The 25,077-nt window shown below is 44.3% G+C and overlaps 3 protein-coding genes and 1 pseudogene across 3 annotated transcripts; 1 reads left to right on the forward strand and 3 right to left on the reverse strand.

Annotated features, from left to right (window-relative positions):
• Positions 1 to 1,253: 1,253 nt before the first annotated feature.
• On the reverse strand, positions 1,254 to 3,067 carry LOC129349903 (general transcription factor II-I repeat domain-containing protein 2-like; annotated as a pseudogene).
• LOC129349924 (kelch-like protein 18) lies at positions 2,655 to 6,556 on the forward strand. Its single transcript, XM_055014805.1, has 2 exons — positions 2,655 to 3,696; positions 5,114 to 6,556. The coding sequence occupies exons 1-2, from the start codon at positions 3,604 to 3,606 to the stop codon at positions 5,498 to 5,500; spliced, it is 480 nt and encodes a 159-aa protein (XP_054870780.1). The 5' UTR covers positions 2,655 to 3,603; the 3' UTR covers positions 5,501 to 6,556.
• A 1,642-nt stretch (positions 6,557 to 8,198) lies between these two features.
• Positions 8,199 to 13,302, reverse strand: LOC111568789 (beaded filament structural protein 2, phakinin). The gene is made up of 7 exons (XM_023270596.3): positions 12,821 to 13,302; positions 12,372 to 12,454; positions 11,987 to 12,143; positions 11,488 to 11,649; positions 11,284 to 11,412; positions 10,497 to 10,738; positions 8,199 to 8,578 (listed from the first exon to the last, which is right to left on the reverse strand). Exons 1-7 carry the CDS (start codon positions 13,259 to 13,261, stop codon positions 8,503 to 8,505), a joined length of 1,290 nt encoding a protein of 429 aa, XP_023126364.2. The 5' UTR covers positions 13,262 to 13,302; the 3' UTR covers positions 8,199 to 8,502.
• A 6,367-nt stretch (positions 13,303 to 19,669) lies between these two features.
• ccr9a (chemokine (C-C motif) receptor 9a) lies at positions 19,670 to 24,036 on the reverse strand. The gene is made up of 3 exons (XM_023270583.3): positions 23,954 to 24,036; positions 21,877 to 21,946; positions 19,670 to 21,790 (listed from the first exon to the last, which is right to left on the reverse strand). Exons 2-3 carry the CDS (start codon positions 21,928 to 21,930, stop codon positions 20,708 to 20,710), a joined length of 1,137 nt encoding a protein of 378 aa, XP_023126351.1. The 5' UTR covers positions 21,931 to 21,946; positions 23,954 to 24,036; the 3' UTR covers positions 19,670 to 20,707.
• Between the last annotated feature and the right edge of the window lie 1,041 nt (positions 24,037 to 25,077).

The raw sequence follows: 25,077 nt of genomic DNA on the forward strand, positions 1-25,077 counted from the left end.
TATAAACCCTTAACTCACCTTACTATAAACCCTTAACTCACCTTAATATAAACCCTTAACTCACCTCAAAACAAACCCTTAACTCACCTTACTATAAACCCTTAACTCACCTTAATATAAACCCTTAACTCACCTCAACACAAACCCTTAACTCACCTTAATATAAACCCTTAACTCACTCCAATACAAACCCTGAACTCACCTTAATATAAACCCTTCACTCACCCTAATATAAACCTTGAACTCACCTTGATTTAAACCCTTAGCTCACTTCAATACAAACCCTTAACTCACCTCAACACAAACCCTTAACTCACCTCAACACAAACCCTTAACTCACCTTAATATAAACCCTTAACTCACTCCAATACAAACCCTGAACTCACCTTAATATAAACCCTTAACTCACCTCAATATAAACCCTTAACTCACCTTACTATAAACCCTTAACTCACCTCAATATAAACCCTTAACTTACCTCAATATAAACCCTTAACTCACGTCAACACAAACCCTTAACTCACCTTAATATAAACCCTTAACTCACCCTACTATAAACCCTTAACTCACCTTAATATAAACCATTAGCTCACCTGTATATAAACCCTTAACTCACGTTAATATAAACCGGGGATGTCAAAGTCAAATACACAGAGGGCCAAAAAAACAAATTTGCTACAAGCCGAGGGCCGGACTGGGTCAATGTCTATTAAAACATATTGTAATGATTGCACATAGCCTATTGAACCAAGACCTAACACAGTGCATATTATTTAATGATTAAATGAATCATCCAATATTTTTTATTACTCTGTCAGTAATTTCAAGGGAAAACATTTTCAACAGGCAAACAGCAAAAAAGTAAGTGTCCTTCAAAAACAAAATATGTTTCTTAATATCAAGATAAATGCATAAATGAAATTGCATGCATTATAAACTGAAAATGCAATATTGTGCTGCTCTATGATCTTACCAGTTACTGCTTTCAAATAGTAAAATGAGAAAATAAAAAAAATAAATCAAATCAGTTGTATTCTTTCTCATGGCTCTTATCTGCAATTTTCCCTGAGTCCATTAACTGAAAAATAAATAAATAAATAAATAAATAAATAAAATACAATAAAATAAAATACAAAAATCTATGGCACACAGACAAAACAATACTTCCTTCAAAGAAAAATCACGTCTTGTAGAAACAAATGTAAAAATGTAACTGAATTAAAAGCTAAAAATACGTTAATGCTCTGTGATGCTCACTTGTCTGAGGCTGAGCCTGATACTTGGTGGTGTCTCATCTTTTGTACAAGTTCATCAATGCTCGGGGTCAGACTCTGAGCTGAGGAAATCCTCAGGATTGAGTGAAGGTGTTTATCAGTAAGACGGCTCCTGTGTGATGTTTTGTTTAGCTTCATCAAAGAGAACAGTTGTTCACAGGTATGTGCTGCCAAACATAGAGCGTCTGAGCAGCTTGGATGTGCAGATGGGGGATTGTGTCGGGGATGAAACCTGCAAACTCAGCAGCACTCACTCTCTCATATTTTTCCTTCAGTGTGTCATTGCACCGGAGCTCAATCAACTCCATTTGTAGGTTTGGTGGTGCGCTTTCCACGTCAACTGCAAAAGGATTGCCGAGCAGTTCAAACCTGCTTTTTTGGGCTTGAAAGTCAGCAAATCGGCGTCAGAAGTCGGCGGCAAGTATGTTGAGTTTATCAGCAAACTGTGCACTCGGGAACACAGCGGTAGAGAGCTTCTCTTTCATGGTCTGGCAGCTGGGAAAGTGGCTCAAGTTTTCTTTCCACATCTGCGTCTCCCACAGACTCAGCTTGGTTTTAAACACCTTCACTGTACTGTACATATCAGACATGACACGCCCCCGTCCCTGCAGCTGCAGGTTCATCACATTCAGATGGCTCGTGATAGCGCACAGAAACGCCATTTCACACAGAAACCTTTCATCTCGGAGCTCTGTTGTGTCTTTCCCTTTGCGTTCCATGAACAGACGGATCTCCTCACGCAGCTCGAAACATCTCTGCAGCACCTTTCCCTGGCTTAGCCACTGCACCTCTGTGTGATAGGGCAAGTCACCATGCTCTGTATCTAACTCACCCAGAAATGCCTTGTACTGGTGGTGGCTTAAACCTTTGGCTCTGATGAAGTTAACTGCTCCTGTTATGGTGCTCATTACATGTTCCATTTTCAAGGCTTTGCCACACAACGACTCCTGGTGTATTATGCAGTGATAAGCTGTCAGCTCATCTGTGACGTTTTCCTCCTGCATCCTCTCACGTATCCTTGCCACCAATCCACTCCTGTGCCCACACATCGCTGGGGCTCCGTCTGTTGTCAACCCCACGAGTTTTTCCCAAGGCAGCCTCATCTCATTTACACATCTGGATACCTCTTCATACAGATCTTGTCCTGTAGTTGTGCCATGCATAGAACGTAATACCAAAAACTCTTCTGTTATATGCTCAGGCTGGAGTCCACTCCACGGATGAAAATTGGCAGCTGGGCAATGTCAGATGAGTCGGTGCTCTCATCCACAGCAAGGGAATATGCGATGAAATCTTTTCCCTTTCCCACAAGCTGTTCTTTTAGATTGGTGGAAAGCTGGTCTACACGTTCAGCAACGGTGTTTCTGCTCAGGCTCATGTTTGAAAATAGTTGCCTTTTGTCTGGGCACACTGCCTCACATACAGTTTTTGATAAACTCTCCCTCTGTAAATGGCCGGGCTGATTTTGCAACCTCTTCTGCCACAATAAAACTAGCCTTGACAGCAGCCTCGCTTTGTGATTTGGCTTTTGTGAAGAGAGCCTGCCGGGACTTAAGACCTCGTTTTAATTCTTCCACCTCCTGTAGCCTTTGTTCCGTGTCCATATTCTTGTCTTTGTCTGTGGATTTCTTAGACGTTTCGTGGTGCCTTCTTAGATTATATTCTTTCATTACAGCCAAACTTTCTCCACACAGAAGACACACAGGTTTGCCTTTTACCGCCGTGAACATGTACTCTGCCTCCCACCTGGCTTGAAACCCCCTGTTCTCAGCATCCACCTTCCGTTTAGCCATTTTTAGGGAGGGGGGTAGCTGGATGTTGACATCTGCTCTGACTGCTGATGAATAATGAAGCCAAGGCCTGCTTGAGTTCGCGGGCTACCGTTGCATTGTGGGGAATGTAGTATTGGTGCGTGCAAAACACCAGCGGGCGGCTGCGGCCTGCGGGCCGGTTCTAATACTAATTAAATATCATCCCGGGGGCCATAGATAATTCATTCACGGGCCGGATCTGGCCTGCGGGCCTTGACTTTGACATATGTGATATAAACCCTGTATCCTGTTTTGTAACCTTAAACATTTAAGAGTTTTCAGCAGCAAACCCCTTAATATTTGAGAACAGTTCTGTAGTTAAAGTTTTAAGTTAACAGACCAGCAGCAGCTCTTCTTGCCAGCTTTTTAGATGTTTCTGACTTTGGTTTGTGTTGGTGACATGAAGGCAGGCTGCAGCCAGCAGGAGGCGCCGCTGCAGAGGAGATTAGCTCACCAGTTTAAGGCTTTTTTCAGCTGCTTCCTGTCATGTGACCTGCAGGTGGACGGTCGTGGCCGAGATGAGCGCCAGCCGCAGCGCCGCCGGAGTGACGGTGTTTGACGGGAGGATCTTCGTGTCCGGAGGCCACGACGGTCTGCAGATCTTCAACACGGTCAGTGTGGAACCAGAGGAACATTCTCCAGCTGCCTGCAGCCACTTCATTAGGAACATCCAGTCAGATCTCATCTTTTAACATCAGATTAACGTTCCTGATCCCACAGTAGGAAAGTTCACTGTTCCAGCAGCTCCAGAAGTATAAAGGCAGAACAAGAATAAATAAGAAAAACACAGAGCAGCAATCAGAGAGCATTAAATACAGATGATTGTTTTAATATTCTGTAGAAGACTAAATACAGAGGATGAGGGCTCAGTTATTGCTCTGGAGTACGTGGATGTTTGTGTAAATTGGGGAAAAGAAGTGCAACAGTAAACAGCGAAGTTTATAAAGCAGCACTGAACAATCTGACAGCTGGAATAAAGGAACTGCAGAAACGTTCCTTCTTAGGGTGGAACAGTCTGTTCCTGAAGGAGCTCCTGAAGGTGTTCAGTCTGAGGCAGAGGCTGGGAGGAGTTTCTGATGATAGTAGGAGTCCTGCAGCTCTGTGGAACCAGAACATAATGAAGGAGAACCCAGAGATGTTCTGTTAGAACGATGAAACCAAAGAAGAACCGTTTCTGTTTGATAAAAACTGTGCAGCTTTATAAATGAACTGGAGACGCTCCGTTCTGAACATGAACAGCTGTGATTGTTAGTATTTCTGTTAGTATAATTACACTCTTAATCTGCTGGTATTACTAGTAGTATTATAATTATTAGAGGTTGACCGATATGGGATTTTCAAAGGCCGATGCTGATACCGATTTTTAAAAAAATTTTCAGCCGATGGCCGATATCTAAAGCCGATTGTAGAAGCCGATTTTTAAGGCCGATATCCTTAATTTTTTAAAGCACATCGATTACAAAAGGCAATTTAAACACTAAAAGTATATACATGTATATATTACAAATTAAATACACTAGTAGAACTGTAACATTTATTGAACACAAAAAGTGAAAAAGTACAATAACATAAAAAATACTTAAAGTTTACAAAAAATACAATTAAAAAGTAACCTGAAAGTGGTTAGGGTTAGGCTTGTTGTTGCCTGGCTCACTCGCTCTGCTCATGCTCCGCTCTGAGTGCCGGGGGTCCTTCTAAGGGAAAAGCGGTCGCGGCAGCTGCCCGTACAGGTGCCTGATCACAAATCGGCTTTTTATTTGTAAATATCGGCCGATGGCCGATGTTGAAAAAAGTCCATATATCGGCCCAAAATATCGGCCGGCCGATATATCGGTCTGTCTCTAATAATTATTATATTTATTTTATTGTTAATGCTATTATTGTTTTTAAAGCTCTGTTATTATACTTCCTGTCACTACTACAGTGTTACAGTATTATTCTAACTAACATCAGTAGTTGTGTTATTGTTGATATTGTTGTTATTTCTGATTGGTTGTTTACCTGTGTTTGTTGCTCCGCCCCCTGCAGGTGGAGTACTACAACCACCACACCAACCGCTGGCACCCGGCGGCGCCGATGCTCAACAAGCGCTGTCGTCATGGCGCAGCGTCGCTGGGCAGCCACATGTACGTGGCGGGGGGCTACGACGGCTCAGGCTTCCTGAGCGGCGCCGAGGTGTTTAGCTCCGCCTCCGGCCAGTGGAGCCTCCTAGTGGCCATGAACACACGGCGCAGTCGGGTGTCGCTGGTGTCCACGTCGGGGCGTCTGTACGCAGTGGGCGGCTACGACGGACAGTCCAACCTCAGCTCGGTGGAGATGTACAACCCCGACACCAACCGCTGGACCTTCATGGCCCCCATGGTCTGCCACGAGGGCGGCGTGGGCGTTGGCTGCATCCCGCTGCAGCCCGCCTAAACTGGCCAATCACGGCCGAGGATCAACGTCTTACTGACACCAGTGGGCAGGGGGCAGCGCCCCCCACGGCATCCACTGAGCTTTATCGGTACGACGGCCTGGCTTGGACCTGCACACTGACACTGGGCTGCGGGATGCTGGGAAACTGTAGGCCGGCCCACCCAGGCTAGCTGTTAGCATTGTGCTGTTAGTGGTGGACTGATCCACGTCCAGGATTTTCTACCTGATCAAACCAACAAAGCTGCTGACTTAAAGACGATGACCACTCTGATCGGTTTTCTGGGACCGTTTTATCGATACGCAGCACTGCAGACACCCGAAGAAGACGTCACAGCTGAGAGCAGTGCAGCAGCGCCTCCTGCAGGCCGCACAGCTTCGTACACCTGCTCAGTCAGAGTTGTCCTGTAGGAGGCGCTGCAGGAAGCTGCATTCACCTGTGGAGTCCACAGTTTCACCGTTGGAGTTCCACGTTTGGTTCAAGGTCCTTTTAAAACATGAAGAAGAAGAAAGCTCCAGATGAGATGTTAGTTTTCATGAACTCTTTATGTGGCTCAGATAATATTGAGACCGTTTCAAAGGGCAGCAAACAGAACAAAAAAAAATGTTTTAACAGGAAAAAAAACTGAACTGTTTAGAGAGAATGGAGCATTTTGGGAGGAATGAACCTTTAAAACCTTTAAGTTCCTCACTTTAGATCATATGGATGGATGATGATGGATGATGATGATGGATGGATGATTCAATTCAATTTTATTTATATAGCGCCAATTACAGTCAAATTGTCTCGAGACGCTTTACAGAACCCATATGCCTGAACCCCCAGAGCAGCCCTAAGGAGACAGTGGCAGGAAAACACCCTTTTAACAGGAAAAAAACCTCGAGCAGAACCCGGCTCTAATGTGGGGGAACCATCTGCTGCTGGCTGGGTGGGTTGAGAGGGACAGAAGAGGTAGAGAGGTAGAGGTAGAGATAGAGGGGTGGGGTGGGGGGCAAGGACCATAAAACACACAATTTGATACATGCATGATAAGACAAATGATACATGCAAAGTACAACTAACATGGAAAGTGATTTTATATATATATATATATATATATATATATATATATATATATATATATATATATATATATATATATATATATATATATGATGATGATGGATGGATGATGATGGATGGATGATGATGATGTGGATGGATGGATGGATGATGATGGTGGATGGATGAGGATGGATGGATGGATGATGATGGATGATGATAATAATGATAGATGGATGATGGATGGATGGATGGATGGATGATGATGGATGGAAGATGATGAAGGATGATGATGGATGGAGGATGGATGGATGGATGATGATGGGTGATGATGATGGAAGGATGATGATGGATGGATGATGATGATGCATGGATGGAGGATGGATGATGATGATGATGATGGAAGGATGATGATGGATGGATGATGGAAGGATGATGATGGATGGATGATGATGATGGATGATGATGATGGATGATGGATGGATGATGATGGAAGGATGATGATGGATGATGATGATGGATGGATGATGATGGATGGATGATGGAAGGATGATGGATGGATGATGATGATGGATGGATGGAGGATGGATGATGATGGATGATGGATGGATGATGATGGAAGGATGATGATGGATGGATGATGATGGATGGATGGACGGAGGATGGATGATGATGATGGAAGAATGATATAAGGTTTCATTTTGTTCTTCTATATTTCCTGCTGGTTGGTGTGTGAGAACATGGAGTTATTTTAGAACGTGCAGATGTTTTAGAACATGCAGATGTTTTCGCTGCTGTTTCTTCAGGAACGTGACCTTCCGCTCCTCTGATGGTGAACACTGGCACTCACTGTGACTTCGGTCTGCAGAGCTTCATGATGGTTTTACAGGCTGAAGATCAGTTTGTCAATAATGACCTGATTGGTTTTTCATTGATTGGAACCCTCTCCTGAGCTTTCAGCTGGACGTCATGGTTGCCATGAAGACGGTTCAGTCAGCATCATGTGACCTGCGGCTGAAAGCTCCGGGAGCTTCTCAGTGGACAAGAAGAGATGGGGTTACTGATGGGTGCTCCTCAGCCTCCGACTCAGCTTCATCACGGCTGATCTTTATTTTTATTGATTAATTTATGATTGAGCTCTTTGTTTCATTTCCTTGTGGATCATTAAAGAGGAAATTTTCAGGTTAATAATGTCTGTTTCTATTTTCATTCTGACTGATCACTGATCAATAGAGGAACAGCTGAGACAGAAAACCTTTCAGCTCCTCCGGAACGTGTTCTCCATGTTTCAGATGTAAATATTTTCCATATTTATACGTTCATGAGTTCATCTTTTTATGGTCGCAGCAGAATTTAAGCGTCTCCTAATGCTTCTGTGAACAGACTGCACCTGAACGCACCACGACCTCATGCACCTTTACCTGTCAGTAAACTGAAAGACACTTCAAACTTTTTATGGTTCTGATCCAGAACCTTGGTGGTCCTGGGGATCATAGGAGCTCCTACAATTAAAAGGTGGTGTAGGAAGAACATTCTCACATGAGCTCTGGTTGGAGGTCATGAACCTCCTCGTGAGTCTTTGTCATGGTGCCCTGGAGATTAATCAGATTTCCTACATCTGTAGATCTTCAGAACATCCTACAAATAAACAGGACTTCCTTTGTTTTAAAATCTTTATTTGGTTTCTTGACATAATTACAAACAATCTCGACCCAACAGAGGTCAGGCTGGTCCAGTCTGGACCCACAACCCCAGTTGGGTCCGGTAGAGTCCTCCGGTGTTCTGGCAACAGGTCCACCTGAGGCCCTAACATCACATTCACATGAAGCAGCTCAATCAGCAGGTAGCTGCAGGTTCTTAGCGTCTGTCACACCTGCACACCTCACAGGTGGAACCCAGCAGGACCAGGTCCAGATCACAGAGTGCCTGCTGGGCTTCAGTTGGCTCTGATCCTCCACTGGGATCACTGTCCTGAAGGTCCTGGAGGTCCAGGAGGTCCTGGAGCAGCTCCCTCAGGCTCTGAGTGCAGACCTGAACACCTGGACAGGTAAGTGGAACCATTAATTTCTACTTCCTGTTAGAGGAACATGATGTCATGTTTCTGTTATTGATGTTCTCTTCTTCTGAACAGATTCTGTTGTAGTTTCTCCGTCTGATGATCTGGATGCGCTGCGTCTTCCTGTGGATTATTGCTTTAATTTGTTCTGTTTGGTGGAGAACCTGATCATTTAGTGGTTTTATCATCTGGATTTAACATTTTAAAAAGTAGATTTTATCGTCTACCAGAACATCGTCACAGGATTTAAACATTTATCGGCTATCTGACTCCATAGCAATCGCAGGGTGTTTGTGTGGACTTGTTATAGAGTTATGAAACAATGATCAGACCACCCTTGTTTTATTCAGTTTCATGTTCATTTTAAACGCCTGGTACCAATAAAGGTTTATTACCTGAAGAATACAATGAACAGGACTTTAAATGCAGCTGATTCCATAATACTTTATGTCCTATCTGACCTGCTTCAGCTTCATTGTATTCCAGGGTCAGGGTTTCCTCTACATTCATTCTGCAGCGGCAGCCCACTGATGGTATATAAGAGGACATTTCATGTCATCAGCAGCACATGCAAAGGCCCAGAGTGGTTTCCTCCTGACATTCAAGCCATAGCACAACTCAGAAACTGTCAGCTCTCACATAACGCCTAAAACTAAAGACTTATGTGAAGCCACAAAGGCAGACATCGAAAAAACTGAAGATCTCCCAGACAGTCGTTCATTACACCAAGAAAAAACGAGCCCAGCACTGTTCTACCAAACTGCAAGCTGGTCAGGAAACATCTTTCTACTCATCAGGTGACCGTCACTCATCCGTTCCTGTGTCACGAATCGTCCTCAGACCTCCAGGGACCTTAAAAATGAGTGGACACTGTGGAGAAATGGGACTTGTTGGAAAAGTGACTTGTTGAAGCTGGTCTGAAGTCACACAGGGCAGGAAGAAGCCCTTCATCAAGGAAAGGCAGAGGAAAGCTGGTTACTCTTTGCTGGGATCACCAGGATTGGACTGTTGATGATTGGACTGAGGTTCTCTTCAGGGATGAATCCAATTTTCAGTTGATGCCCACTCCAGCCAACTTACTGGTTAGGAGGAAGCCTGGAGAAGCTACAAACCAGACTGTCTGCTCCTACAGTAAAACATGGGGGTGGATCAGTGACCATCTGTGGTAGTTTCAGTCTGGGTGGAACAGGGTGAATGAACCAGGTCATGTTTGGGGATACTCTAGAAAACAGTCTTCTTCCATCAGCTGGAAAACTCTTTCCTGCCTCCAATGACTGGATTTTCCAACAAGACAAGGTCAGTTAAAGCCTGGATGGAGAACCAGAACATTGGAACCATGCCTTGGCTGCTCAATCACCAGATCTAAATCCAACTGAAAACTTGTGGAAAACCATCAGATGCTAAATGTAGAATCACAAACCCAAAAACAAAGCAGATCACTTAGAATTAGTACAACAGGAATGTGCTGCTGTGACAGCAGAACAATGTCAGAAGCTGGTGGAGAACAGCCAAGACGCATGGATGCAGTCATCAGAAACAATGGTTATGAATCAGTACTAACTCCTGTGTGGATCATGGGACTAAAACAGACAGAAAAGAAAACATGGAATCCTAAAAGCTGTTTTTGGCAGAACGATGCCATAGCTACTGATGGAAGAACTGAAGGAATTCTGGTTATTATCAAGAAAACCATGGAAAATGTCTGATATCAACTCTGAAATTAGACTCTGATCAGATATTTTTGTTGTTATCATTAGGTTTGTCCAAACAAATGAACCTTTAGTGGGACCAGGCATTAAAATGAACAAGAAATTGAAGAAAACAAGGGTAGTCTGATTATTTCCTCCATGACTGTATGTTCTCTATGTTCTCCATTTTGTCTGTGTTCCTCTGTGACTCACGGCATCTCGGCGGGCTGGAACCGGTTCTCCTCTCCATCCAGGATACCGTGGTACATGCCGATCTCCTGCTCCAGGCGCTGCTTGTTGCCTAGCAACGTGTCGTAGTCACGGCGCTGCTGTTCGATCTCCCCACGGACGTCTCCGAGCTCCGCCTCCAGCTTGGAGACCACTGAGCCCAGGTTCTGCAGCTCCATGTCGTGCCAGTGGCGGGCGTCGCTCAGCGAGTTCTCCAGACCACGTTTCTGCAGGGAGACAGGTGTGAGGTTAGACAACAACCGAGTCGATCAAGTCATCGATGGATGGGCCTGGTCGATCGGGTTATTGATCGATAACCCGATTGGGTCATGAACGGACTGATCAAGTTATTGAAGGACCAATCGGGTCATGGATAGACCAATCGGGTCATGGATAGACCAATCGGGTCATGGATGGACCGATCGGGTTACTGATGGACCGATCGAGTCATGGCTAGACCAATCGGGTCATGGGTGGACCGATTGGGTCATGGATGGACCGATTGGGTTATTGAAGGACCAGTCGAGTCATGGACAGACCGGTCAGGTTATTGAAGGACTGATCGGGTCATGGATGGACCGATCGGTTCATGGACGGACCGATTGGGTCATGGATGGACCGGTCAGGTTATTGAAGGACTGATTGGGTCATGGACGGACCGATTGGGTCATGGATGGACCGGTCAGGTTATTGAAGGACTGATCGGGTCATGGACGGACCGATCGGGTCACGGGTGGACCGATCGGGTCATGGACGGGTTGTGGTGTCTCACCAGTGCTCGAATGGACTCGGTCTCGGCCTGCAGGCTCTGGATCTTGCAGCCGGTGTCATTGCATTCGGCCTTCAGTGCCTCCACCTGCTCCTCCTCAGGACTCAGCCTGCTGCTCACACAGTGCGCCTCCTGCAGGAGAACAGCACAGGTCAGACCCGCTGCAGGAGCACCTGCGAGGACACCTGTCCAGGTGAACGTCCTCACCTTACACTCCAGGTAGCTGTCTGTCTCGGCCCGGTTCCTCTCCGTCACCTTCTCCCAGTGGCTCCTGATATAGGCCAGGATCTGGTCCAGACTGGTTTCTATGGGAGCATCGGGTTCATCCACCTCTCGACCCGCCATCTGGCTGTAGAGGACTCGCACATCCTGCACAGACAGGAAGTGGTCAGGTCACATGACGCTACCTGATGCCAGTCATTAAAGGATGACCTGACTTCAGAATGACATCAATTCACAATATTCTGACGAGTTCAATGATTAAGATTTAAACTCATTGATTTAGAAGAACTCAGTTTTTACTTTTATATAAATTTCCACTTTAAACCATTGAATCTAAAAAAACTTTTAAATGCAGTAAAACCTGAACAGTGTTAAAGGATCTGGTCTGTGTGACATTAGAGAATAATTCTGCTGGTTTTAATGGAACATGTTCATTAAGGATCATTAGCTCAGCAGCAGCTTAAAGGCTGGTTCCAGGTAGAACCTGCTCATGGTTCTGCTCCAAGCTACGCAGCTCCGCCCGCATGTTCTCCATCTGCTCCTCCAGCTCCGCCTTCGTCAGGGTTGCCTCATCGATCACTTTGTACAGCGAGCTGATCTCCTCCTCCACCGCCCTCCTGAAAGGCTGCTCGTTCTCGTACCTGTAGGTGGAGCTACAGTTACTACACCTCCTCCTGTGGGTGGAGCTACAGCTACTATACCTCCTCCTTTCCAGGTTTAAACTTAACTTGCTCTCCCTGTATTGATTTCAGAGGATTTCCTCTAATTGATTGACTGATTGATTGATTGTTATCAGATCGATAATCAGATCAATAATCAGATCGATAATCAGATTAATAATCAGATCAATAATCAGACTGATCAGTGACCTGTCCTTGAAGTCCTCGGCGTTGGCCTGAACGTTCTCCGTCTGCAGCATCAGCCGAGCGTTGTCCAGGATGGCTTCACTGACCTGCAGAGAGTAGGAAAACACAGCACTGAGAGGAGAGCAGCCAGCAGGGAGCAGCAGACACACACACACACACACACACACACACACACACACACACACACACACACAGTTGTTGCCATGGAGACACTTCAGGTGGACAGAGAACACAAGATTTAACATCACAGGTGGTAACTGGTAACCATGGCAACACAAAGGCTGTCAAGACAGAAGCAAACATCCTCCCTGTCTCACCTGTCGTTCTTGTCCTCCCTGTCTCACCTGTCCTCTGTGTCCTCCCTGTCTTACCTGTCCTCCCTGTCTCACCTGTCCTCTGTGTCCTCCCTGTCTTACCTGTCCTCCCTGTCTCACCTGTCCTCCCTGTCTCACCTGTCTGTAGACGTCCTCCCACTCCTGGCGGAGGGGTCCCCAGGCTCCGGCGCTGGAGGCCTTCCGGTCCAGGCAGAGGCGGATCTGCTCCTCCAGCTGCTGGTTCAGCTGCTCCAGGGCTCTTACTTTGTCCCGGTACTCCATCAGGCAGCTGTTCAGTCCGGCCGCTGCCGCTCCGTGAGGTGACGCCCGCTCCCCGGCGCGGGGCAGAACAGGCGTGGCGCTGCTCCGCATCCCCTGCAGGAACACGCTGCTGATGCCCAGGGCCCTGCGGGACACCCGGGTCCCCAGGTTGGAGGCCCCGCAGGCCGGAGGGGCGGAGCCCACGAAGACGCCCCGGGGGGCGGCCGTGCCGGAGGCTCCGATCCTCCCGCAGGAGGAGGCGGGACGCTCGGAGGACGGCTGTCCCAGGAAGGATGAGCGGCGTCGGGGCAGAGGCATGACGCTCAGCGGCTCACAGTGTCAAACCGCTCAGAGCCGCTCAGGGCCGGGATTTATGGGAGGACGGGCTTCTGGAAGCTCGGCCGCCTTTGTTCTCTGGATGTTTGTGCTGCAGGGAGCCGAAGCTTTGTCCTCATGGAAACACGGATTCAGCTGCATCAGCAGGGAGGGGCGTCCGGAAGAGTCCTGAAGCTCACAGTGGTCAGCTGACCTGCAGCAGAGTCCAACACAGACCTGCAGAGTACCGACCGTTACTGCATGTAATCAGATTACTCTGACACCCAGAGACAATAAAGTTCTATCTGAATGACAGCAGCATCCTGACATCACCATGGCAACAGGTAATGCAGCACCAGCAGCTGTTTCTATGTTTCCATGGATACAGACATCAGACTCTGGTTCAGGTTGCTGTTGTTGAATCTCAGCAGGAAGTGGACACCCACAGGAGCGGTTAGAAAGTTTACCTCAGCTGATGTCTGGTTTTTTCCTCCTGCAGCCATTAGAGCAGCTCTCAGTTTCACAACAGCTCAACAAACATCTGATGAAACAGCTCAGCGTTTCACGATGCTGAGGAGGAACCTGAGGAGGAATCTGTTCACTTCTAAAAGGTTTCCTGAGGAACCAGAGCAGCTCTACCACGTTCAGCTCTAATTATTCTAATTATCAGCAGAACTCATGAGCACTGAGCTGACAGAAATTCATTAAGTTACTGGGAAAAAGGTAAATAAAAAAGTAATAAAAACATTTAAAAATATTCAGGTGATTATTAAACCTGTAAGACCCAAATATAGAAAAAAAGAGCAAAACAACAAATTTATATATATATATATATATATATATATATATATATATATATATATATATATATATATATATATATATATATATATATATATATATATATATATATATATACACACACGGACAAAATTGTTGGTAACCCCTCAGTTAATGAAAGAAAAACCCACAATGGTCACAGAAATAATTTGAATCTGACAAAAGTAATAATAAATAAAAATTCTATGTAAATTACCCAATGAAAATCAGACATTGCTTTTGAACCGTAGTTTAACAGAATTATTTTAAAAAATAAACTCATGAAACAGAACCACGGTTCAAAAGCAATGTCTGATATATATATATATATATATATATATATATATATATATATATATATATATATATATATATATATATATATATATATATGTATATATATATATGTATATATATATGTATATATATATGTGTATATATATATGTATACATATATATATATATATATGAAATGTTTTTTAAAAAATAATATATTTTTACAACAGTTCGTTTTACAGGGTTAAATAGTTACTAACTTTTAATAACTTTCAACTATTTATTAGTTTTATTAGCTATTGTTTTACTGATAGCTCACCTTTTATTAACAATCAGGACCTATTTGTTTATAATTCAATCTATTATTATTATTATTTATGTGGACGTGCTGCCAGGTACAAGAACACGACTGTTTAACATGAAATAAATAAATAAAGCAGCAGTTACAGTTAGTTCTCTACTCACAGCAACATCTTCTCTGAATGAGCCATCAAAGGTTCCTTCAGGAACCCTCCATACCAGCAGGGCTCCTCCAAAATCCCAGGATGTGTTTTAGGTTCTCCTGGTTCTGAGGGAGGAGAGAATGCAAGACAAGATGGCTGCTCCACACAGGAGAGACACAGTGGGCATGTTGGAGATGTTGGACATGTTGGACATGTTGGACATTTATACATGTTGGACATGTTGGAGATGTTGGATGTGTTGGACATGTTGGACGTGTTGGACGTGTTGGATGTGATGGAGATGTTGGACGTGTTGGACATGTTGGATGTGTTCGACATGTTGGATGTGTTGGAGATGCTGGACGTGTTGGTGATGTTGAATGTGTTGGACATGTTGGATGTGTTGGACATGTTGGACGTGTTGGAGATGCTGGACGTGTTGGACATGTTGGATGTGTTGGAGATGATGGACGTGTTGGACATGTTGGATGTGTTGGAGATGCTGGACGTGTTGGACATGTTGGATGTGTTGGAGATGATGGACGTGTTGGACATGTTGGACGTGTTGGACATGTTGGAGATGCTGGATGTGTTGGACATGTTGGATGTGTTGGACATGGAGATGTTGGACATGTTGGACGAATTGGACATGTTGAGATGTTGGACATGTTGGAGATGTTGGACGTGTTGGAGATGCTGGACATGTTAGACATGTTGGAGATGGACGTGTTGGACATGTTGGACATGGAGATGTTGGACGTGTTGGAGATGCTGGACATGTTAGACATGTTGGAGATGTTGGAGATGTTGGACGTGTTGGACATGTTGGACATGTTGGAGATGTTGGCAGAGAAAGGCTTCTGTGAAGTGTCTTGAGACAATTTGACTGTAATTGGCGCTGTATAAATAAAACTGAATTGAATTGGATATGTTGGATGTGTTGGACGTGTTGAGATGTTGGACATGTTGGACATGTTGGATGTGTTGGACATATTGGACGTGTTGGAGATGTTGGACATGTTGGACGTGTTGGACGTGTTGAGATGTTGGAGATGTTGGATGTGCTGGACATGTTAGAGATGTTGGACATGTTGGTGATGTTGGACATGTTGGATGTGTTGGAAATGTTGGACATGTTGGACGCGTTGGACGTGTTGAGATGTTGGAGATGTTGGATGTGTTGGACATGTTAGAGATGTTGGACATGTTGGAGATGTCGGACATGTTGGACGTGTTGGAGATGTTGGATATCTTGCACATGTTGGAGATGTTGGATGTGTTGAGATATTGGACATGTTGGACGTGTTGGACAGGTTGGACGTGCTGGACATTTTGAATGTGTTGGACATGTTGGATGTGTTGGAGATGTTGAATATGTTAGATGTGTTGGACGTTTTGGAGATGCTGGACATGTTGGAGATGTTGGACGTGTTGGAGATGTTGGAGATGTTGGACGTGTTGGACATGTTGGAGATGTTGGACGTGTTGGACATATTGGAGATGTTGGACGTGTTGGAGATGTTGGACATGTTGGATGTGTTGGACGTGTTGGAGATGTTGGAGACTTTGGACATGTTGGACATGTTGGATAAGTTGGATGTGTTGGACATGTTGGACGTGTTGGAGAGCTTAGATATGTTGGACATGTTGGAGAGCTTAGATATGTTGGACGTGTTGGAGATATTGGACATGCTGGACGTGTTGGACATGTTGGAGATGTTAGACGTGTTGGAGATGCTGGACATGTTGGACTTGTTGGATGTGTTGGACATGTTGGACGTGTTGGAGATGTTGGACACGTTGGACACGTTGGATGTGTTGAGATGTTGGAGATGTTGGATGTGCTGGACATGTTAGAGATGTTGGACGTGTTTGAGATGTTGGACATGTTGGATGTGTTGGAGATGTTGGACATGCTGGACGCGTTGGACATGTTGAGATGGAGATGTTGGATGTGTTTTACATATTAGAGATGTTGGAGATCTCAGACATGTTGGACGTGTTGGTGATGTTGGATGTGTTGGACATGTCTGATGTGTTGGAGATGTTGGACGTGTTGAGATTTTGGACATGTTGGATGTGTTGGACATGTTGGACATGCTGGACATGTTGAATGTGTTGGACATCTTGGATGTGTTGGAGATGTTGGATGTGTTGGACGTTTTGGAGATGTTGGACATGTTGGACGTGTTGGATGTGTTGGAGATGTTGGACATGTTGGATGTGTTGGAGATGCTGGACATGTTGGATGTGTTGGATATGTTGGACATGTTGGACGTGTTGGATATGTTGGACATGTTGGACGTGTTGGAGATATTGGACATGTTGGAGATATTGGACATGTTGGACATGCTGGACGTGTTGAACATGTTGGATGTGTTCGACATGTTGGACATGTTGGATGTGTTGGATGTGTTGGACGTGTTGGAGACATTGGACATGTTGGATGTGTTGGACGTGTTGGACGTGTTGGAGATGTTGGAGAAGTTGGACATGTTGGAGATGTTGGCAGAGACAGGCATATGGGTTCTGTAAAGCGTCTTAAGACAATTTGACTGTAATTGACGCTATATAAATAAAATTGAATTGGTTTCTGGCTGGTCCATGAAGGTGTCCAGCTCCTGCGTGTCTTCTGTCCTGTCCTGTTTGAGGTGTTGTGTCTGACAGCTGTATATACTCTGCTCTGGTTTGATCATTGTGTGTTGCTGAGTTTCACTTCTCCTTCTGTCACATTGTTTGCCTCGGTGCAGATGACCTGCAGAAAATATCAAACCACAGACAGACGGAGGTCAACTTCTTCTTTCTGCCGTCAGTCTGACGTCAACCGTCACTGCAGGAAAACATGTTTTCATGATCTCAGTTTGGACAAATCACGTGTTCTTTCAGCGTGGTGGAAACAGAACTTCCAAAATAAACTATTCACCGTTTATTTCACTCAAACTAACTTAACCAGATAATTCCACATCTTCATATGTAACATAGAATATGAGAAAAGCTGTAGTATCAGGAATCAGCTGAAGATATTTCATGCTGATCTCTGTTAGTTCCAATAAAAATATCAAAACATTTTTCTTTTAAGACCATTACCCTAAAATAATTGTTGTTTCTCGTACTCTGGGAATCAAATTATTTTATTGTTTTATTTTGAAGGAGACACTAGAGAGGGAGGCCATCAAGACTCCTATGACTCCTCTGAAGGAGTTCCAACTTCAGATTGTTCATCCAACAACTGTTGTCTGTTCTTCACCAGTCAAAGCTTTATGGAGACAAAGAGAAAGACTCTGATGGAAAAAGCTCCAATTAAATCTGGACTAGAGTTCACCAGAAGACATGTGGAGACTCTGAAGACACCTGGAAGAAGGTTCTTTGGTCTGAGGAGACCAGGATGGAGCTTTATGTCCATGAGACTAGATGATATGTTTGATGGACACCAAACACTGAACATCAGTTTTATAAACTGAATGTTATTGAATGTGTCTTTCTGTATTTTTGCGTTCTGCATAATAAGTTCATCCTGTATCTGTTCCTGATCTGGAATAAATATGGTTTTGTCACACAGGATCTGAGGATCAGACTAATTCCTGGGTAGGTTTTCTGTGGGTCGGACGAGGAAGACTCTGGGGTGCTGATGAAATCACAATATGAGGACTAACCTCTTTAAATAGGTTTCATTTTGACAGTTTGGTTGATATTTGTGCAAAACCTCTGTCTCTGAAGCAGGAAATGCTCTTTAAGATGCATTTTACATTGGATTTTTTGCACAAACTTGTTTTTTAATGTTGAATACAATCTTTAATTTTTCCCCTCATGGTTATTCATACCAGTGATTCACATCAGCACCTGCTGCTGAGGAACACATCAGTGTTCCTCAGCAGCAGGTCCTGGCAGGCCTGTAAATGAATTCTTTTTATGTGGCTGGGTCATCTTTGTCTTGTTTTTAACGGTGCAGCGGTCAGCGTTCATTCCAGATGTTTATTATCCCAGAAGCGTGTTTGCAGAATCAAAGACAGGGAGCAGCTGTCATTTTTAATGAAAATGACTGTAAATGTAATTTATTCACAGGTGACATTATGATTTATTGGATCAGCTGATAAATCTGCAGTGTCTCATCAATAATTAATGAGCTTAGAGGTTTTAGTTTTTTCTTCAGGTTTCAGATGATTTAACAGAATTCAGTGAAAACACAAACAGGATGAGACACGAGGAAGGATGTGAAGAGAGTGTGACGGTGTTTGATCGACTTCCTCCTGCAGCACACACAACATTGAACACGCAAACACTTTGTGAACACACAAACACCGTGAACATGCAAACACTCTGTGAACACGCAAACACTGTGAACACGCAAACACTGTGAACATGCAAACACTCTGTGAACACACAAATGCTGTGAACACGCAAACACTGAACACACAAACACTGTGAACACGCAAACACTGAACACGCAAACACTTTGAACACGCAAACACTCTGTGAACACGCAAACACTCTGTGAACACGCAAACACTCTGTGAACATGCAACACTGTGAACACGCAAACACTGTGAACATGCAAACACTCTGTGAACACACAAACGCTGTGAACACGCAAACACTGAACACGCAAACACTGTGAACACGCAAACACTGTGAACACGCAAACACTGAACACGCAAACACTGTGAACACGCAAACACTCTGTGAACACGCAAACACTCTGTGAACACGCAAACACTCTGTGAACATGCAACACTGTGAACACGCAAACACTGTGAACACACAACCCTGTGAACATGCAAACACTGTGAACACGCAAACACTGTGAACACGCAAACACTCTGAACACACAAACACTGTGAACACGCAAACACTGAACATAAAAACACTCTGTGAACACATTTACTCACTTTATTCCTTATGACTGAACACACAGATACAGGGTCAAACTATTTACAGCATCAGAAAACATCCAGAGACTGAGGACCTGTTAGCATCTGTTAGCATGTGTTAGCCTCTTAGCATTGATGCTGGTACCATAACGGAGGCAAACAGTGACATGGATCACAGTCTCGGCTCAGTTTAATTCGTCATGTGATCCTGTTCAAACCTGATGATGCAACACAATGAATAGCGACAGAAACACACACGACCACCAGGTCTCTAGTTACAGCAGCTAGAAATCACACTCTATGTGCATTAAAAGAGCTTTACATTCACTGTACAGGAAAGTCCTGAGAATGTTCTGGAAAGTTCCAGAGAGATAAATGTAAAAGTCCTGGAGAGATTTTGGGGAATTCCTGTAAAGTCTTAAAAAAATCCCCCCAAACTCTTGAAATCAGAAAAAGTCCTGGAAAGATATCTAGAAATGTCTAGAAATGTCCAGATAGAGTCCCAGAAAAATCCTCAGAGACTGATGGAAAAGTCTTGAAGAACAAATTTCAAAGTCCAGAGAGAATCATGGAAAAATCTTAATAAAGTCCTCAAAAAATCCTGAGAAATAAAAGAAGGTACTGAAAATGTGTCCTTGTAAACAGAGTTGACATGAAGCAGATAAATCCTTGTTCAAAAACTTTCATGGTTATTTCTTTGATTGCTGACTAGAAAACATCCTTAAAAACTGTTTAATTTGCTCTGAAAACTTTCCTATCCATGTGGCCCTTATTTTGAAAAACTCCATAAGAACACCTTAATTTGAAGTAGGAGTGGACTTTAAGGGTTTCTTGACTCTCCCGTTAAGTTGCACATGAAACATGCAGCAGCTGTTAATAACCCACTGAAGCCTTAAAGGGAATGAATCTTTCTAAGGGTTAAACTGTGCTGGAACTTGTTGAGCTGTACAGGAATGTTGAAAAGAAGCAGCACATGTTGAATAAGCTTCTGAAAGATCAATGAGTTGCAGGAAACTTCAAACAGGAAGTGGAGACGCTGGTATCTACAGCGACAGGCCCTGCGAGGTGTCGCTGTCGGACATCACCGAGGCTCTGGTGGAGCTAAGCGGACTACGGCTGCTCTTGCTCGGGTGACTCTTGATGGCCAGCGGCCGGCAGCAGCGCAGCAGCAGCTGCAGCAGCTGCAGCACGTCTTTGCGGAAGCGCACGCCCACGAAGACGTAGAGGAAAGGGTTGAGGCAGGCGTGCACATAGGCCAGACTCTTCAGCACCTGGCCGGCCTTGTCCAAGGCCTTCACCTCCTCGCAGTTCGTCACGGTCATGTTGGTGGCCTGCATGGCCTCCATCACCAGCATGCCGTTGTAGGGCAGCTGCGACACGACAAACACCACCACCACGGCCAGGACCACCCGCATGGCCTTGTGCTTCTGGAAGTTGCGGGTCTTGAGTAGCGTGGCGATGATGACGCTGTAGCAGAAGGCCATGACAATGAAGGGCAGGCAGAAGCCCACACTCACCTGCAGCGACAGCACCAGGATCTTGGTGCGGTTCCCCACGTTAGTCGGGAACACCATCCGGCAGTATTCCTGGGAGTCCACCTTGGCCGGGGCGGCGAACACCAGCTCAGGCATGGTCAGCAGCAGCGCCAGCAGCCACACCGCCGCACACACCAGCCGGCTGCAGCGGAGGCGTTCCACCTTGGAGTTGTGCGCCGCAGTGCTCTGCACGATGACGATGTAGCGGTCAACGCTGATGCAGGTGAGCAGTAGCATGCTGCTGAACAGGTTCACTTTGTAGAGGGCGGAGTTCAGCTTGCAGAGGACGGTGCCGAAGATCCAACCGTGTGACGCCTCGGCTGCCCACAGCGGCAGTGTGACCAGGAACAGAAGGTCGGCCACCGCCAGGTTCAGGAGGTACATGTCTGTCATCGTCTTCAGCCGCCGCCGGACGTGCAGGTAGATCCAAACCACCAGCAAGTTCCCAACTCCGCCCACGATGGCGATCATCCAGAAGAGCGGCGGCTCATAGTGACTCCTGAACTCCCGCACCGAGGACCGGTCGCACATCAGGTCCGGAATGTCATAGTCAGCATCCTCGGAGGGTGAAGGGCTGAAGGACAAAGGATCCTGACAGAGAGACAAGACACACCTGAGTACACTGGGGCACACCTACACACTGTTCTGATAAATAATCAATCATCCTTATTTGTTACCTCTGTTGTCAGTGCAGTTATGATGTCATCTGTGGTGGTCATGATGTCATCCATGAGGTCATTCAGTGAGCTAAAATACACAAACATAGACCAGTTCAGACCAACAGGTGGAAATCAGACCATCTCACCTGTGAAGCCATTTTAAAGGTTCAGTATCTCCAGAATAACACTCCATCAGCCAGAATAGTTTCCAAATGATTGAATGGATCCAGCAGAGGACACATTTTAATGATTGGACCCTGAAGATGGAAGAAAGGGCAACATTTTTTACACCAGGCTGGTCTAGTGTCTCCATCAAGTTCCTGTTAGTGTTTATTTATAGATGGATCCATATTTCTACTAAAATACAGTCTTTGGTCCACATTTCTCCAACTGTTGAGGCTCTAACATCAGTAGAATCTGATGTGTTAAAGTTTAACCAGGCAAGGTTCCAGTTTTTAGATGTTTGGACTAAATGTTGATGTGGACTCACTGGTAGAAACCAGAACCTGGAGTTCATAGAGGTCTAGATGTTCATAGAGGTCTAGATGTTCATAGGGGTCTAGATGTTCATAGAGCTCTAGGTGTTCATAGAGGTCTAGATGTTCATAGAGGTCTAGATGTTCATAGAGGTCTAGATGTTCATAGAGGTCTAGATGTTCATAGGGGTCTAGCTGTTCATAGGGGTCTAGATGTTCATAGAGGTCTAGATGTTCATAGGGGTCTAGATGTTCATAGAGGTCTAGATGTTCATAGAACCCTAGATGTTGGTGTTATTGGAGTTATAAGCTGCTTCACGTTGTCTTCATGTTAAATTTAACACCAAATGAGGCTGGTTTTAGTAAATGTTCTGACCCAAACAGTGAGCAGTCTGTATTTTAGTGGAAACATGAATCCTTCCATCCACCCTGGTTGGAAAATGTTGCACTTTCTTTCATTTTAAATGAGCTGGCTGGATCCATCCAATCATTCTGATCTGTTCTGTGGAAGTTTTATTTATGGAGGCACTGAACCTTTAAAACCGCTTCAAATTATTTAAATAGCGATAATATAAAAAATCTCAGGCTGGAAAATGTGAAATTGTGAAAATGCAGCCCAACTGTTTGACAGAAGTGAAGAGAAGATGAGAAGATGTGACTCCTCCTCCTGCTCCTCACATGTCTGGCTTCGTGCTTCAGACTCGTGTCATCGGGTTGCATCACTTCCCTACACTTTGTTTTCGTCGCCTTAAAAACTGAACTTCTCATGTTGTTTTCATTCAAAGTATATTAAAGTATATTTATCACAGTACCACAGTAAAAGGGCAGTTCAATAAATACTGCAGTACTGAGCTGTTATTCTGTGCTGCACATTGATCATTATTGATTATTGATTGGTTCAGTGAGCTGCAGCACTAAGTGAGTAAATCAACTCCAGCTGTAAAGTACTACTGCAGTACTCTGTGGTTTTAGCACTTTTACTTTCTGCTCATCACTTCAACAGCACAGTTTTAATCAGCATTAATCAGTTCAGCAGCAGATTAAAAACTAAAGTCAAACATTCAAAGTGTCACCACAATAAAACACTTTCTTTTCCTTCTCTTCACATTTCAAACTCTTTGTTGTTCCTGGGTCGGTATGTTTTTAAACTCCTGTACCGAGCCTTTAAAGTTTTTATTTAGGCTGAAAATACAAAACTTCTCAGGTCTGAAAACAGACGACATTCTCTAAAATCCACCAAGATATTTTACAAAACTTAGTTCAGGTCCCAAATAACAAATAAAGTGTGAAGAGACCAGGACTGACCCAGCAGCCAGAACCGGAGTTCCTCTCCACCATTAACGGGTTTTATGCGATACGTTTGTGGTGGAAGCAGCAATAAAGATGCAGCACATCACAGGTTTCTGTAGAGCCACAAAGTGACCAACAGCAAACCTGAGATTTAAACTGAGATGTTCACGTATGGAAAGGAAAATGAATTTCAAAATGTTTAGAAATTACAGTGGAACTGTGCAAATCCTGTGTTTCTGCTTGAATTAATAATCAATTAATGAATTTAATTAATAACAGACAGACAGACAGACAGACAGACAGACAGACAGACAGATGTGTGGACTCACCATCAAGTGTCTCTTTGTCTCTGCAGCGTCTCTCAGTTTGCTGCTTTTATTACCTTCTTTCCGTTAAACCACAAAGTGACGAGTCAAAGCAGAAGTTAAACGATCAGCGACGCAGCTGCAGAGAATTTACATGACAACCCCTGATCTGAGACAGGACTTTTATTAAGTTTACTGTGAGATTAAAGGACTTTTATTAAGTTTACTGTGAGATTAAAGGACTTTTATTAAGTTTACTGTGAGATTAAAGGACTTTTATTAAGTTTATTGTGAGATTAAAGGACTTTTATGAAGTTTACTGTGAGATTAAAGGATTTGTATTAAGTTTATTATGAGATTAAAGGACTTTTGCTGAGTTTATTGTTGGATTAAAAGACTTTTCTTGAGTTTATTGTGAGATTAAAGGACTTTTGTGTCAGTACTAGCAGGGCAGGAATAAAGCACAACACATCGAGTGGGTTGGTGAAACTACACATAATCTTTAATCAAAGAAACAGTTAGCAGTGTTATAAGGACAGGGAGCTAACAGGAAGTGGCTGAATATTCAGAAGAATACTAAACTAAAAGTTCAGATAAATCTTAGAAAGGTCCCTAATCCAAACACAAAACTGAAAGAACCAAACGTCCCAAACGCAAACCTGGTAAACATGAGGAGCAACAGGGATAGACGGGCTGGAACACGTAGGAGAACCGGAGATCATACCGGAGAAGACCAGGCAGACGGACAGAACAGGCCGAGCTGGGGAGAACCAAAAACACAGGACTACGTTTACACGGGAAACTAATTAGGAGACAAGACACAGGGAAAAGAGAAATAGAACAGAAGTAAAAACACAAGTGACGCGCTGGGAAATTCAATTTCACCATAAACCAGAAGTAAGTGAAAAGGTCAGGAACCCACACAAATGAAAGGAAAACACTCAGGAACGTATCGCAGAACCAGAAACCAGGAACCATGAAAGAACCCCCCTCTAATGGAAAATCAAAAACTGAGCTGGGATGGATCAGAGTCCATAACAGAGTCTGAAGGTGGTCTGAAGGTACAGGTACCTCCAGAGGGTTAGACCAGATCCGGTCGGACCCAGCTGGGACTGAAGACTCTGGTCCAGGGAAGAGGACTCTGAAAG

This window comes from Amphiprion ocellaris, chromosome 10, assembly GCF_022539595.1.
Source record: "Amphiprion ocellaris isolate individual 3 ecotype Okinawa chromosome 10, ASM2253959v1, whole genome shotgun sequence".
In the NCBI taxonomy this organism is placed as follows: Eukaryota; Metazoa; Chordata; class Actinopteri; family Pomacentridae; genus Amphiprion; species Amphiprion ocellaris.

Excerpts from the sequence above, each read along its gene's own strand:
- LOC129349924 (XM_055014805.1), top strand. The coding sequence starts at position 3,604 with ATGAGCGCCAGCCGCAGCGCCGCCGGAGTGACGGTGTTTGACGGGAGG. Across the intron at positions 3,697-5,113 it reads GTCTGCAGATCTTCAACACG|GTGGAGTACTACAACCACCA; the intron begins GTCAGTGTGGAA and ends CGCCCCCTGCAG.
- LOC111568789 (XM_023270596.3), bottom strand. The coding sequence starts at position 13,261 with ATGCCTCTGCCCCGACGCCGCTCATCCTTCCTGGGACAGCCGTCCTCC. Across the intron at positions 12,455-12,820 it reads GGGAGGACGTCTACAGACAG|GTCAGTGAAGCCATCCTGGA; the intron begins GTGAGACAGGGA and ends TACTCTCTGCAG. Across the intron at positions 10,739-11,283 it reads CCGAGTCCATTCGAGCACTG|AAACGTGGTCTGGAGAACTC; the intron begins GTGAGACACCAC and ends GTCTCCCTGCAG.
- ccr9a (XM_023270583.3), bottom strand. The coding sequence starts at position 21,930 with ATGGATGACATCATGACCACCACAGATGACATCATAACTGCACTGACA. Across the intron at positions 21,791-21,876 it reads TAACTGCACTGACAACAGAG|GATCCTTTGTCCTTCAGCCC; the intron begins GTAACAAATAAG and ends TCTCTCTGTCAG.